Source organism: Larimichthys crocea, chromosome XVIII, assembly GCF_000972845.2.
Source record: "Larimichthys crocea isolate SSNF chromosome XVIII, L_crocea_2.0, whole genome shotgun sequence".
Taxonomy (NCBI): Eukaryota; Metazoa; Chordata; class Actinopteri; family Sciaenidae; genus Larimichthys; species Larimichthys crocea.
In genome coordinates this window covers 17,997,692-18,010,682 of record NC_040028.1, presented here as the reverse complement: position 1 = coordinate 18,010,682, position 12,991 = coordinate 17,997,692, and the positions used below count along the sequence as shown (strand labels likewise).

At 38.4% G+C, this 12,991-nt stretch overlaps 1 protein-coding gene across 1 annotated transcript; it reads left to right on the top strand.

Annotated features, from left to right (window-relative positions):
- Nucleotides 1-4,212: 4,212 nt before the first annotated feature.
- Nucleotides 4,213-12,942, top strand: LOC104934977 (T-cell surface glycoprotein CD3 zeta chain). Its single transcript, XM_019255740.2, has 7 exons — nucleotides 4,213-4,502; nucleotides 9,842-9,942; nucleotides 10,532-10,567; nucleotides 10,662-10,685; nucleotides 10,764-10,826; nucleotides 10,977-10,997; nucleotides 12,475-12,942. Exons 1-7 carry the CDS (start codon nucleotides 4,439-4,441, stop codon nucleotides 12,553-12,555), a joined length of 390 nt encoding a protein of 129 aa, XP_019111285.1. The 5' UTR covers nucleotides 4,213-4,438; the 3' UTR covers nucleotides 12,556-12,942.
- Nucleotides 12,943-12,991: the final 49 nt, after the last annotated feature.

Genomic DNA, 12,991 nt, shown 5'->3' with positions numbered 1-12,991 from the left:
TTAAATAGTATTTTGTGTCTGATTCTGCATACAAATACTTAATTAGTCATTAAACATCTTAAAAATGACATCTACTCTTTGTCCCTCTTTGAATTTATATTTATTGTGATGTGCTTTAAAACAGAAATAGACACAGACAAATAAATGATAAATAAATTCAACATATCTCCAATAAATGGACATTTAAAGTCTTCTAAAAATCTACATAGCAGTGTAAAAACTATAATATGTTCCTCTAAATTATAGTAGAGTAGAAGTAGAGCCTGTAAAGCTGCTTAAAATTGAATAGTACGAGTACAAGTACCTCGAAATTATACAGTAAAAATACATCTAGCCTGTCTCCCTCATTGAAACTGTATTCCATTGTGATGGGAAATGGATACAGACGAATAAATAATAGAATAAATCTGACTTGCTTCATCTTGTGATACATTAAGCAGGGTTGGGTGTTTAAATGCTGACTAATGTTACTCAGTAAATGGTTTCTGAATGACCAGACGAGCTGCGTGTTGTTAGTTTCAGTTTTTTCTTATTCTTGTGCGAATAAAGACGTGAGAATATTGTTTCTGTCTCCTGTGTCTGTCACAGGATCAGTCTGAATCACAATTTTTGAAAACATCCGACTAGATTTAGCTCGGATAAACGTTTTAAGACATAAAAATACAACTTCAAACAGAAATCTGTGTCTAATTCTGCATAAAAATACTTAATTAGTCGTTAGACATCTTAAAAAATGACATCTACTCTTTGTCCATCATTGAAATTATATTAATTGTGATGTGCTTTAAAACAGAAATGGATACAGACTAATAAATAATAATAGATCTGACAGATATCCGCCTTCTCTTAACCATAGCCACATAAACTCCTCTACAGGAACATATTGTGCTTTTCACACTGCTACTTAACAGCTGTACTCACTCGTTATGTTTCAGATGAAGATCTTACAATAAAAACATCTTGAATTATTTTTATTTATTGGAGGTTATTCTTTGAAAACACTGCCAGATGTTTTTTTTTAAATGGTGATTCAGATAGATCCTCTGATAGATTTTTAAACGTTTGTGTTAAGTCGCGTTGTTATCAGTTCCCCTTTAAACTCCTCACATGGTTTCATCTGTCTGAGGCCCAAACAGGTCAGGTTATCTAGTATTTATCTAGTAAACACAAACATTTGTCTCAGAGGTTTGTTTTCCCTTCCAATAATCGTCTCATGACACGTCAGATTTATCTTGTGATCCTTCAAAGGTGACCCTGTCTCCAGATTGGGACAAGACTGACTAACTAACTGACTATTTTAAAGTTATTGGTCCTCTGTGTGTGAAGATCAGACAACAGTGTAAGAAGGTATTGTTTGTCTTTATTTGACAAGACAGCAGGAAAGGACCACAGGCCGGAGTGAAACCCGGGTCGACCCAGCCTTTCGTACGTGGGGCGACCAGTTGAGGTGTTAACACATACGTTTGTCCATTTTTAGATTTTCTTTTCTTTTATTTATTTATTTATTTATTTTTATTTGTTCATGGGTTTGTGTGTACGTGTGTGTGTTGTTGAGATTTTGGCAAGTCCAAGTTTACGTTCACTTCATTTCATTGAGGGCCTGTGTCTGACACTCTTTTTCTTTTTCTTGTTGAAAATCTAATAAATAAATCATAGATTGTACTTTTAAAGTGGCTGAATTTATTTGATATTTTCTGTTTACTTACAGATTTAAGATGTTACCTTCATAACATGATCATTTATACATTATGGCAAAGTAAATAAGATAAACCTTATTGTTTATCTCTCTGTTAGTCCGAGTCGCTCACAGGACAATGACGCCGTCTTGATTTGGGGGTCCAGCAGTTCGGATGTGAGTGTCTAATTAAAGGTCGCTAAGGTCAGACCAACATTTCACACACCGGTGTCAAAATGAAGTCTCCTCTCCGTGCAACCTAACCCGAGCTCGTTTATCTGCCGGGCTGGTTCAATATTTTCTTAAAGTGTCACAGAGGAGTGTGATTATGCAACGCTCTGGAAAGAAGCAGAGGCCTCGTGTCTGTAACTTCTTCCTTCGCACAGACACACACTAACGTTTAAGTATCATGGAGACGACCTATTGACCTTTTGAACACAGAGTTACTGAAACAGACTGTAACCGGCTGCAAATGTCAAATCAGTGTTTCTGCAGCCTGCTCATGGATTTCTCTGTTCGACTGTTAACAGCAACATTTTCTACCTCGTAATCAGATTTGTGCTCATTACTGCAGTGCACCTGTAAATATACATTAAATGTGATGTTTTAAATTCAGATTACTGTGTCTACCTCTGTAAACATGAAAGAAAATCTTTCAGCCTGGCTTTTATTCAGGGTGCCTCGTCATTCAGTGCCGAGCTTTCAAGTCTTTATCGTCTTATCTTTACCTCTGTTTGATCCTTATAGATTTTTAATTTACTTTGGACATTTTATTGGTTTTATTGTTCTAGTTTTTATGTTTTTTAATTCAGTTTTTACTTTTTATACAATTGTTCTTAAGCATTTTTCAAATTATGTTGTTCTTATTGCCTTTTATTTGCACTTTAACATTTCATGGCCTTGTTTTATTTATTTTATTAATCTGTCTAATTATCTATTCTGCTGGATTCAATTCATAGGTGTCTATTTCATAGGTGTCTAAACTGCCATTCGGTGCATAGGCACAGACGACAGTCAGGACCCGTTCCCCCACCCGAAGGCGAAGGGAGGCTACCCTCTCGTCCACCGGGGTGAACCCCAACGTACAGGCGCCGAGCCGGGGGGAAACAAGCATTCCCACCCCCGGTCTGCGCCGGGGGCAACTCCAGAGTGGTAGAGTGTCCAACCCCTCTCAAGGAAACTGGTTCCAGAGCCCATGCTGTGCGTCGAGGCGAGCCCGACTATATCTAGCCGGCACCTCTCAACCTCGCACACCAGCTCAGGCTCCTTTCCCGCCAGAGAGGTGACGTTCCACGCCCCCAGAGCCAGCTTTTGCAACCGGGGGTCGGACTGCCAGGGTCCCCGCCTCCGACTGCCGTCCAACTCTCCTTGCACACGCCCCCTGAGACCCCTCCCATGGGTGGTGGGCCCATGTGAAGGGGGGCCCATGTCACCCTTTCGGGCCCATGGGTGAAGGCCCGACCACCAGGCGCTCGCCAACGAGCCCCACCCCCAGACCTGGCTCCGGGCCCCGGTGACCCATGTCCGGGCAAGGGAAACTTGGCTCCTTGTATATACATTTCATCAGAGGGTTTGAGCTGCGCTTTGTCTGGTCCCTCACCTAGGACCTGATTGCCTTGGGTGACCCTACCAGGGGCATGAAGCCCCCGACAACATAGCTCCTGGGAGCATTGGAACACGCAAACCCCTCCACCGTGGTAAGGTGGCAGCTCCAGGAGGGGAACTTTGAGCCTTGATAGTTTAAAAACGGTAAAAGCTGTCGATGAGTGAAGAGAAGGCAAGAGTACCTACGTTTAAAAGTTTAAATGAAGTCTCTCTGTGAAAGTATGCCAGAGCAGTTCATTGTTGAAAATGTTTTTTTCAGGGTTTCCCATTCATTCCTATGCGAAATCTTTTCTTACAAAAGTAATAGCACGGGATTCGGGATGAAAACGCACGTTGATATATAATTTGTTGGGGTCCTCTCACCACTGTGGGTCGCATTATGACGAAAAAGGGCGAAAGATGAAATAAAACTACAAAGAAACACACAGAACAACAATAGCTGCCTCGTGTCGTAGCCACTCGGCACTAATTAAGATTTAAGAACAGACACACAAAAATCCCCAAATCGGCAACAAGGAAATTAGCTACAGAGACCAAAACTGTGTTTTGTACCAGGCTGTAAACATGTTTATTTCTGCTGTGAAACATGGGGACTTATGGAGACTGACTCACTTCTGGAGCCAGCCTCAAGTGGACGTTAGAGGAACTGCAGTTTTTGGCACTTCAGCATTGGCTTCACTTCTCAGCCATGGAGGTCGATGCTTGTGTTAGTTTTTCTGAAAATATATAAAATATAGAAAACATTCAGTCAGTCCTGATGGTTCATTTGAGGTTGTAATCGTTGGTTGCAGAAGTTTATCCACCTTTCATAGTCCTGACTCTGCACGTGAGCTGCACTCGCTTGTCATATCTCATCAGCGATGCTAAGTTTAGCCTGGAGGAACAGATGCTGGCAGGTTTTTGGGGCACAACAGTTGAACGTGACACAGCCAGCGACAGCAGAGACTTACTGTGGGTGTTAAAAGGCTGTACGAATCTTTGAAGTTCACACAGCCAGCGTGTCAGTCCATTGACAGGTAGTCAGTTCAGCCACTTCCTCTGATCAGAGCGAGGTAGGAAGGAGGTGGGGGTAAGAACGAGGCAACCACAAACAACCAGGAGAGCAAGAAAACTAGTTTTTCTAGAGACAGACAGACAGAGAGAGAAGGAGGGAAAGTCATGGATGTACAGAGGAGAGGTGTGTTTGTGCTGTTTGTGCTCCTGGTGCCTGTTTCCTGTGGCAGTAAGTGACTTTTTAATTGACAAAAAGAGTTGAAATGTTTGTCTATGTGATGAAGGACGAAAACTCCGATTGCCTTCTTCTTCATCCGTCATCTTCCGTAACACAGGCCTTCTGTTACAAGACGAGAGAGAATGATTACATTTTCCATTCATTGTTATTAGAATAGTTGCCTATATTTGGTGCACTGGAAACAAAAACATTAAAAAAAAGACAAGCCTGCTGTCTGTTGAAGATGTACAAATTAAAACCAGATGCACAAAATAAACATGAATATGGCATGAGTGAATAAATCCGCATGTGGTTGACTATCATTCAAAGCAGTGTCAGCATAAAGCACAATAATGTACTCCTTTTCTTAAATTTGGATTTATTAAGTTTTCATAAGACGAAGAAGAAGTTTCTGTGCTTTTGATGTTTTCTCTTTTATGTCAAAGTTTCTGGGGGGGTTTGTTTAAAAAAATTCCAAATCTCCAAAAATGATCAAAAAACACTTTCATGTCCTGTTCATGTATTTAAGTCGGATTCATCCTGATGAAGAAAGAGTATCCATGAATAAGTAATCTCTCCCTTTGCGTGTTGAAAGAAAAAAAAAACTATTTCCACTGTTGGTTTTTCCGCAGCTTCTTGTGATGAAGATAAAACATCAAAACTCCCACAGCAGAAAAAAACACACACACCATAGCGTATGTTTGTGAAGGTTTCTGCCATAGGCATGGTTATATGTTTAATACTTTTACATGTTTGTAACCTTGACACTGTTTGATTCCCAGGCGTTACGCCTTTTTGCAGACGATGTCTTTCTTTATATTTGTAATGTCAGAAATGTAATTATGAAGTTATATTATTAGGTGTAGTTATATAACACCAGGCTGAGTTAGCAACAACTACTAAATGTTGCTCAGTGTTGGCTTTAACAGTGATTAAGGCACATTACATACGCACAGTAAATAACATCCTCAGCCTCTGAATGTTCAGTTTTCTCCGTTCGTGCCTGTTTTAAGTTGTTTTGGTGGAAACATTATTTTGTTCCACAGGATACTGATCGTAGCTTCTTCCAGCTCTTCATTAAAGCTCTGAAATACTGAGCGAGACATTCAGACCCGAGACGAATGGAAATATTTAAATGTTTTGTCCGGTCCTTGTTGAAGAAATAAACGCTTATATTTTGTTTATTCATTTTCCACGCTCATATAGTGACAAACATGACATATTAGAACAGAACCTAGTACAAAACCAGTGCCGCGACAAGAGATCGTACAACTTCTAATCTTCATTTGAAACATAAAACACACAACACACACACACGTATATATATAAATATATACATATCCTCTTCATTTACTAAGTGACCCACCCTTCACTTCCTACCCCTATACACACATAAGGTAAAGACATAGGGATGAAATAAAATTGAGAAAGTAAATAATTGGGCCCCAGGTTTTATGAAAGAGCTGCAGGCTGCTAACTTCATGAATCCATCAAGTGATACTAGGAGGATCTTCATGATTGCACTCAGTTGTGATACATCTTTTGGCAGCTGTGATGGCTAAACTCACAAAACCTTTTTCTCTTTTTTAATTTAGTTTCTTGCCGATTTCATTTAATCCATACACCATTAAAAATAAACCTATCCGTCTTCATGTTGATGCCATAGATTAATCAGAGAACCATTCATTGTCAAGTTATTCCCAGACTTTAGTACAAATAGTATTTGTTCCTGAGTTCAAGGTTTAAAGGGTTAAAATATTTAATTGAATTGCAAATTTGGGGTAAATTACTTTCACATTACTAATTGCTCTCTGTATAAAACAGTTGTAGAGTATTACCCTTAATTATTAGAAACGTCAACCCAACAATAATTTACACGCACAGCCACATGTTAGTCAATACTTAGGTAAAGCTATACGCACTTCAGACTTTTCTTTTTTTTTAAATCAAAACCAGGTCACTTAAAGAAGCGGTAATCAGTGCTGCTTAAGAAGAATAAGAAAAGATAACTTAGCACCAAAGATGCTGTAATTGTGACTTAAAGTTTTTTTGTTTTTTTTTGCATTCAGCTACCGCAAAGAATCTTTAACAGCACAAAGAGTTCTTCAGGATAAAAAGGTTCTGCAGAAAACTCAAAGTGCTCCAGAGCACGAAAGGTGTTTCAACTCTTTTATTTTTTATTTATTTGCATTCAGTTCCCACAATGAACATTAAACAAGTTCAGAACAACCAGTTTATCTTCGAGTACAAAACCTGAGGAGTTGGTGGTCGTTTTATTCTAGAATTATACATCGATTCCACCTGTTGTTGTTGTTGTTGTTGTTTGCAGTATTTGTGCTAATTTAAATGACCTAAACTGACCAAACTGCTGCTGTTGGTTGTAGCTTCATATATTATCGGACATTTTATATACCTTTCTACAATGAAGCAGAAAAATGTGTTTCCAAGAACATTGCTTAACATTTTATATATCGAATTCTTCTGGAGATAAAGTCTCCAAAAAAAAAAAAAGAACAAAATGACTTTTTGTTTTTTGTTTATTTATTTAAAATAATGTACAAGAAATATTTTCATTATTTGAAATGCTTTCGTTGATTTCATTAAAAAAAAAAGTCACCTTATTTCCCAAAAACCCTTAAAACAAATTGTAAATAAAAAAAAATCACACATTTTCAGACATAAGACAAAAAAAAAAAAACCCAAATAAAATAAATCTGATAGCTCCAGACTTGCTGTTTCCTTTCTGAAGTATAAAAATAATCTTAGAGTAGAAGAAACATTACGTTACTTTCACAGCCACTGTGGAAGTAACGTAACATTTCTTCTACTCTAAGATTATTTTTATACGTTTTATAAGTTACAGCTTCACTGAATCACCACTCTAACAAACATGGCTTCTGTTCCAACCGCACACCTCGAGATAAACAACCTCAGAGCTGACAGGAAGATGCTGCACGCAGATACACACTCCCTTATTTCCTGTTTCAGTTGTTTCAGGGGTCTCACTCAGCCCTGTCATGTGCATCACGTATGTGCTTTTTCCATCCAGGGTGCTAAATGGACATCCTGAACGTCATCACACACACACACACACACCTGATGTTGTCTTTTATAGTTTCTATCCTTTACATCACATTTCTTTGTTTTCTCACATGCATCATGCATTTTGGATTACACTGAGGAACAATTTGAAAAAAAAAATCAGCATAAATGAGATTTTTATGCTGATTAAAACTAAAATTGGTGTGCTGATTCCAAAATTGCAGTCAGTTTTTGTAAGTTATATTCGGTTTGATGCTGTTTTTGTAGTTTTCAAAGCTTGTAACTATTCCATCTTAGTGTTTTATTTCCATAGGTATATATTTCCTTTGTTCCAGATCATGTCTGCTCCTGCTACTTCTCGTAAACGCCTAAACATCCCTGACTCCTTTTGCTATATTTGTGCTAGTTTCACCATTCCAAGTCAGAGGAAAGCAAACATCAGTGCATTTGTCAAACGAGCATATTTTGCATATTTTAAATTAAACTCTGTGATCAAGACAACAAGACATGGGCCCCTCACAAAGTGTGCAAGCAGTGTGTGGAGAGTTTACGGATGTGGACCAAAGGAACACGTGAAAAGTTGGCGTTTGGTATCCCCGTGGTTTGGAGAGAGCAAAAAGATCATTGCACTGTTACTTTTGTTTAAGTGAAAACAAGCACATATCTGTTAAGTTCAGTATTTTTCATATTTTTTAAGAAAACAAGGATCCTATAGTTTAAAAACTTGATGTGATGGAGAAAAACTGAGATCAATTTTGGATTCCACACCCAAAGATTTGTTAAGAACAGCTGTCAGACCGAACTCAACAGAAACTGTGTTCCTCAGTGTAATTCATTCATATACGCTGATGTAATGTAAAAAAAATCTAATTTATTTCAGTATATTTTTTATTTAATTTTGTTCTATTCTGTATCTATATCTGAAACGGCACTTTATCGGAATAGGTTGTCTCTTCTGCTGCTGTGACGTGAATATGATCAGTGATAACACACACACACACACACACACACACGTTTATTAAAAAGTTTTTAATGTGAAGAAACAAGCAGTGAAGACGTGACTTTTACCCGACATCAGTGATATTTACTCACATTTAGTTATTTACATTATCATTCATACTTATACCCTGAAATGGACGAAGTATTTAGAGACTTCATTCCAGATTAAAGTATTCAAACTTTCACTGAAGTAAAACTACAGAAGTATTATGAACAAAAAAAGTACTTGTTATCCAGATGTTGTTTTATTTCATATTAAAATATTAAAACTGAGTTCAAACACATTTTAAAAAACTCCGTCAAGATGCAGGAGAGATATTTTATGTTACATTTATATTTCTGAATTACTGTATATCTGCTTTTTTCTGTAGTCTGAAACATGTTTGCTGCACTAGAATTATAAAAATGAACATTACAGGAAAGAAAACAGCAGCAGAGGCAGATTTAGAAAAGAAAAAGACTCTATAAGAAGATTTTATGAACTGACCAACGTGTTATATTTAATAAATCGTCGCGGTGTTCATGCTGACACCTCTAACTTTATGACAAAACGTTCACTGTAACAATGATTTCAAGGCTGCACTCATTATTTTTTCACACATTCACACAGATATTTGATTATTAGACACAAATACTGTTGTAAATCTTTTTGTTTTATTCTATTTATCACATTTAAATAGTTACATATTTATATTTTTCTCTGTCTTTTGTATGAGAAGCCAGAATTGAATACTACACTTGCACATACACAACATACTACAGTCTGTGTGTTCATGTGAGTATCTATGTTTCTGAGTGTGTGTGTGTGTGTGTACAACGCTTTACTTTAACCACAACATGGCACTATGGCGGTACATGTCAGTTTAATAGTTTTGATTAGCTCATAAGTCAATAAAGTCTTTGTTATCAAGTTTTTCTTGAGTTTATTAAAATGCATCAAGAGAACTTTGTTTTGTTTGATGATTCCTGAGCCCGTCACCTGTCGCATATGTGAAGATGAAGGAGAGAGACTCATCAAATATAATATAAGTCAATTTTATGCTGCTGAAAAACATGAAACTTGCTTTTTGGTGCAAGCGGCTCAAGCGGCTTCTCTTCTTTATTTTGTTGGAGATTCATCTTATCGTATATTATCTCCTCAGAAATGTATCTGCACGCTGAACTAACTGGTGTCTACATCTGTCAGATAAACGTGGACGATTAAAAACAACTTTTCACTCTAGTGGGGGACAAGTCTTTCAAAATAAAAGCATTAAATGTTCTTAGCTTGGCTCCAACATTTAAATATTTCTGATTTCTTTCCTCTGTAGATGCAGATGAGTTTTTCACCAACCCGATCACCTGCTATGTCCTGGACTGCATCCTGATTCTTTACTGCCTCGTTGCCACTGCATTTTACTTCAGAGAGAAGGTGAGTTCGAGCACAGGAAGTGCAGCTTCATCACACTGCGTTTATGTAAAGACCGACAGACAGAAAGATACTTGATGACTGATTGTTCATTAAGGTAATTTAACATGTAAAAATACAAGTTTCCTGATGGATTCTCACGTTTAAAGCAGGGCTGCAATTAACAATTACTTTATTTATCAATTAACCAATAAACCGACTATTCTTTTGTTTATTTTGAGTTTATCATCCATAAATTTTCATTAAATATTGTTTTGTTTTGCACAAGGTGAGTCGAAAACCAATTTATTTTCCATATTATTAATAATATTTTAACAATAACTCAACACCTAGAAACCTGTCATGTCACGTAGATATACTCAGAGATAATTGTACTCACACAGATCAGTTGTGGGAGTATAAATATATATATATATATATTTATACAGATGTATGAGGAAACGCTCAGCCTTGTTACAGCTGACAGTGCAGCATTTTCATCCATCATTCCTTTCAATACAATATTTGAATGCATTTTATCTTCACACTGAGAATGTTTGACATCTTTGCTCAACATCTGATGTTGTTGATGAACATTTCCTCCTCTCTGTAGTTTTCTGACCTCGCCCCTGAGGCTGTCGCAGCGCCCGTAAGTCACCTCAGTGTCTTTATATGTGACAGTGTCAGCTCGTGTGTCTGTTTGAAGCTCACCTCACTTCTCTTGTGTGTCTCTGATCAAACAGGAAAATAATGCAGACGTTTACCAGGTGAGGAGAAGCGACCACACGATGTTTAGCTCTGCTGCTGCTGCTTCGTCTGTTCATGATTTCATGTTTCCTCTGCAGGAGCTGGAGAGACCAAAGGACACAGATCCGTACCAGGTGCTCAGTCCAACAAAAAGAAAGAAGGTGAGTACAGCATTCAAAACTAAAGCGATGTGAACCATAGATATAAAACTTGATTTAACTTGTTTGTTTGTTGACATCTGTAAGTTGCAATGTATAACTTTATTCCACCTGAACTGTCAATCATTATGTTGTTGTTGTTTTTATCTCTAGAGAAAGAAAAAGAGATCAACGGTAAGATGATTTACTCACTCATGTTGCCTCTGAGTATCTTAATGCTTGAATTTTCCTATGGATCAATAAAGTATCTATATCTATCTAAGAAAATATATATGTATTGATATAACTGTTGGATATGGTCAGAATAAAGGAAAGAGTTAAACGCTTTGCTCTCTTTGCTCCTCATGCTTCTCTAAAAACTGTTTAAATTAAATCAACACTGTCCTTTTATGTCTATAACTTTACTTAATATATAAGATTTCGTTTCAATGCAGGTCGGCACACTGACATGAACAAACATTTGGCCTGTTATCCGATTTCTTTTGGTCACAAGCTCATGAGCACAGGTGAGAGTTGGAGCTTAGATGCTTCCAACGGACCGGGACAACGTCTGCACCAACGTCTGTCCATCGCACGCTCCATTTTCCCATCACCCGTGAACAAGACACCAGGATAACTTGGGGTAGCGACCCGCAGGAAGCATTCCACCATTTTCCGGCCTCAGACTTGGAGGTGCTGACTCTCATCCCCAGTTGCAAATCGGCAAAAGGTCACGGCCGGATGAAGCCAACAGAACTACGTCATCTGTGCAAAGCAGATACTCACTCCTGAGGTTCCCAAATTGGACGCCCACCTCACCATGGCTGCACCTCGAGATCCCGTCACGAACGCGAGTCCAACACCCACTGAGCTCAAAGATAAAGACGATAATCACATTTTAACCCTTTATATAAAAGCAGCTCATCATAAAAACACAGCTGTTACTGATCACCTTACAGATGGCTCTGTCTCATCCGAGCGTCCCATCAGTCATGCCGGTCTGACAGTGAGTCTTTGTGCACGGTAACAGGGCCCTGAAGCAGCTAAATGGAATCCAGCCATCATTAAATTTATTCCTCACAGCTGCTGTTCCCACCGTGACATGTCAAAGTGTCTTCGTTATATATATTTCTAGGAAGACGGGCTGTAATGATGTTATTTAGAGAAAAATCCTGAAGCTGCGCCACACAGAGCGAATAATCAACCGGTGGATGCTCTGACTGCACCCATTATGGTTCTACTGGGATATACGTGGGGACTTACGGGGAGATTTATTTAGATGTTAACGATCCAAAAATCTAAATTTCGGACGACGCTTCACCTTCTCTCTTTGATTAATCAGAGTAGTGTTACAGTATGATTATCTTAACGGGGAAATTAGCTACAGAGACCAAAACTGTTTTTTGTACCAGGCTGTAAACATGTTTATTTCTGCTGTGAAGTTGGACATTTGAACATGGGGACTTATGGAGACACTTCTGGAGCCAGCCTCAAGTGGACGTTTGAGGAACTGCATTTTCTTTCCAACATTGGCTTCACTTCGGTCATGGAGGCGGCTGCTTGCCCTGCCCATCACTCCACCATCTCCTGTCCATCAGCTCTTTGTGTGTGTGGTTGTACGGTTCCTCACTGAGGATAAAAAGTTAAAACTTTGTCTCTGTCCTCTCTACAGGCGACCTCAGCTCAGGAGACGGATAGAGACCCCTACGAGTCTTTGACGCTGACTCCAGTTCCACCTCTGCCTCCACACTGACGTCCTGCATGTCCTCCTCCTCCTCCAAGAGACAACTGGAGCTAATTAGAGATGAATCCGCAATTTAATGATTGTCCGGATCCAGGTTCTCATAAACGTGCCAACATGCTAAAATAAAGAGTTTTCTATGTTATTTTTGCACGTTAGCACTAAACAGAAACATTTTCATTGAGCCTGTTTGGTGCCACTGTATGAAAGGCAGCTAAAAACGAGCCTAAATTACACTGGGGAACAATTTGAAACTCTGTTGAGTTATTTTTTTATGCTGATCAAAACTAAAATTGGCGTGCTGATTCCAAAGTCAGTTTTTGTAAGTTCTGTTTGGTTTGATGCTGCTTTTGTAGTTTTCTACGGAAGCCCTAAAAGGCCATACATACATACATTTTATTCCACCCGCTTTCCTGTGATAACAAGATAATTTTCCTCCGTTTTCTCA